Source organism: Cariama cristata, unplaced genomic scaffold (assembly GCF_000690535.1).
Source record: "Cariama cristata isolate BGI_N322 unplaced genomic scaffold, ASM69053v1 scaffold29950, whole genome shotgun sequence".
NCBI lineage: Eukaryota > Metazoa > Chordata > Aves > Cariamiformes > Cariamidae > Cariama > Cariama cristata.
In genome coordinates, this window is record NW_009596806.1 from 525 (window position 1) to 1,048 (window position 524).

The 524-nt window shown below is 66.0% G+C and overlaps 1 protein-coding gene across 1 annotated transcript in view; it reads right to left on the minus strand.

Moving 5' to 3' along the window:
• TRAF4 (TNF receptor-associated factor 4) overlaps window positions 1-524 on the minus strand; it is a gene marked incomplete at both ends in the record, with an annotated part of 1,290 nt that overhangs the window by 520 nt on the left and 246 nt on the right. The window contains one exon of the mRNA XM_009707607.1: window positions 353-508. Within this exon, the coding sequence (XP_009705909.1) occupies window positions 353-508 (156 nt within the window). The remainder of the gene's footprint in view (window positions 1-352; window positions 509-524) is intronic.

Here is a 524-nt window from a genome sequence, read left to right on the forward strand (position 1 = left end):
ATGCTGTGGGGATGTCACGGAGATGTTGCTGGAGCATGAGGGTGCTGGAGCAGGACGGCACAGGGATGCCGTGGGGACACAGGGGTGGCACAAGGACACCCGGTTGGGACGGCACGGGGACATTTGGGTGGCAAAGCGACACAGGGGTGAGGCAGGACAAGGATGAGGACACCACGGAGCCACATGGATGGGACAGAGCAGAACAGGGACACCACAGGGGACGGGACAGGTGTCAGGGCAGGAGAGGTGTGGGCATGCTGTGGGGCACAGGCACGCCATGGTGGGGACGGCACAAGGATGCCAGGGCGGGATGGTGACGGGGACGCTGGCGCAGGGCGGGGGACACGCTCACCCGGTGCTTGCAGCCAGCTTCCTTGAAGGGGCAGAGCAGCATGGCGGTGTTGCAGCTCTCCTTGAGGTGGGTGGGCACGTCCTCCCGGGCGATGCTGGGCGTCCCACACTGGTTGGGGCAGGGCACCGGGTACCGGGGACACTGGTACTGGTGGTTCTGGGGACGGAGAGTG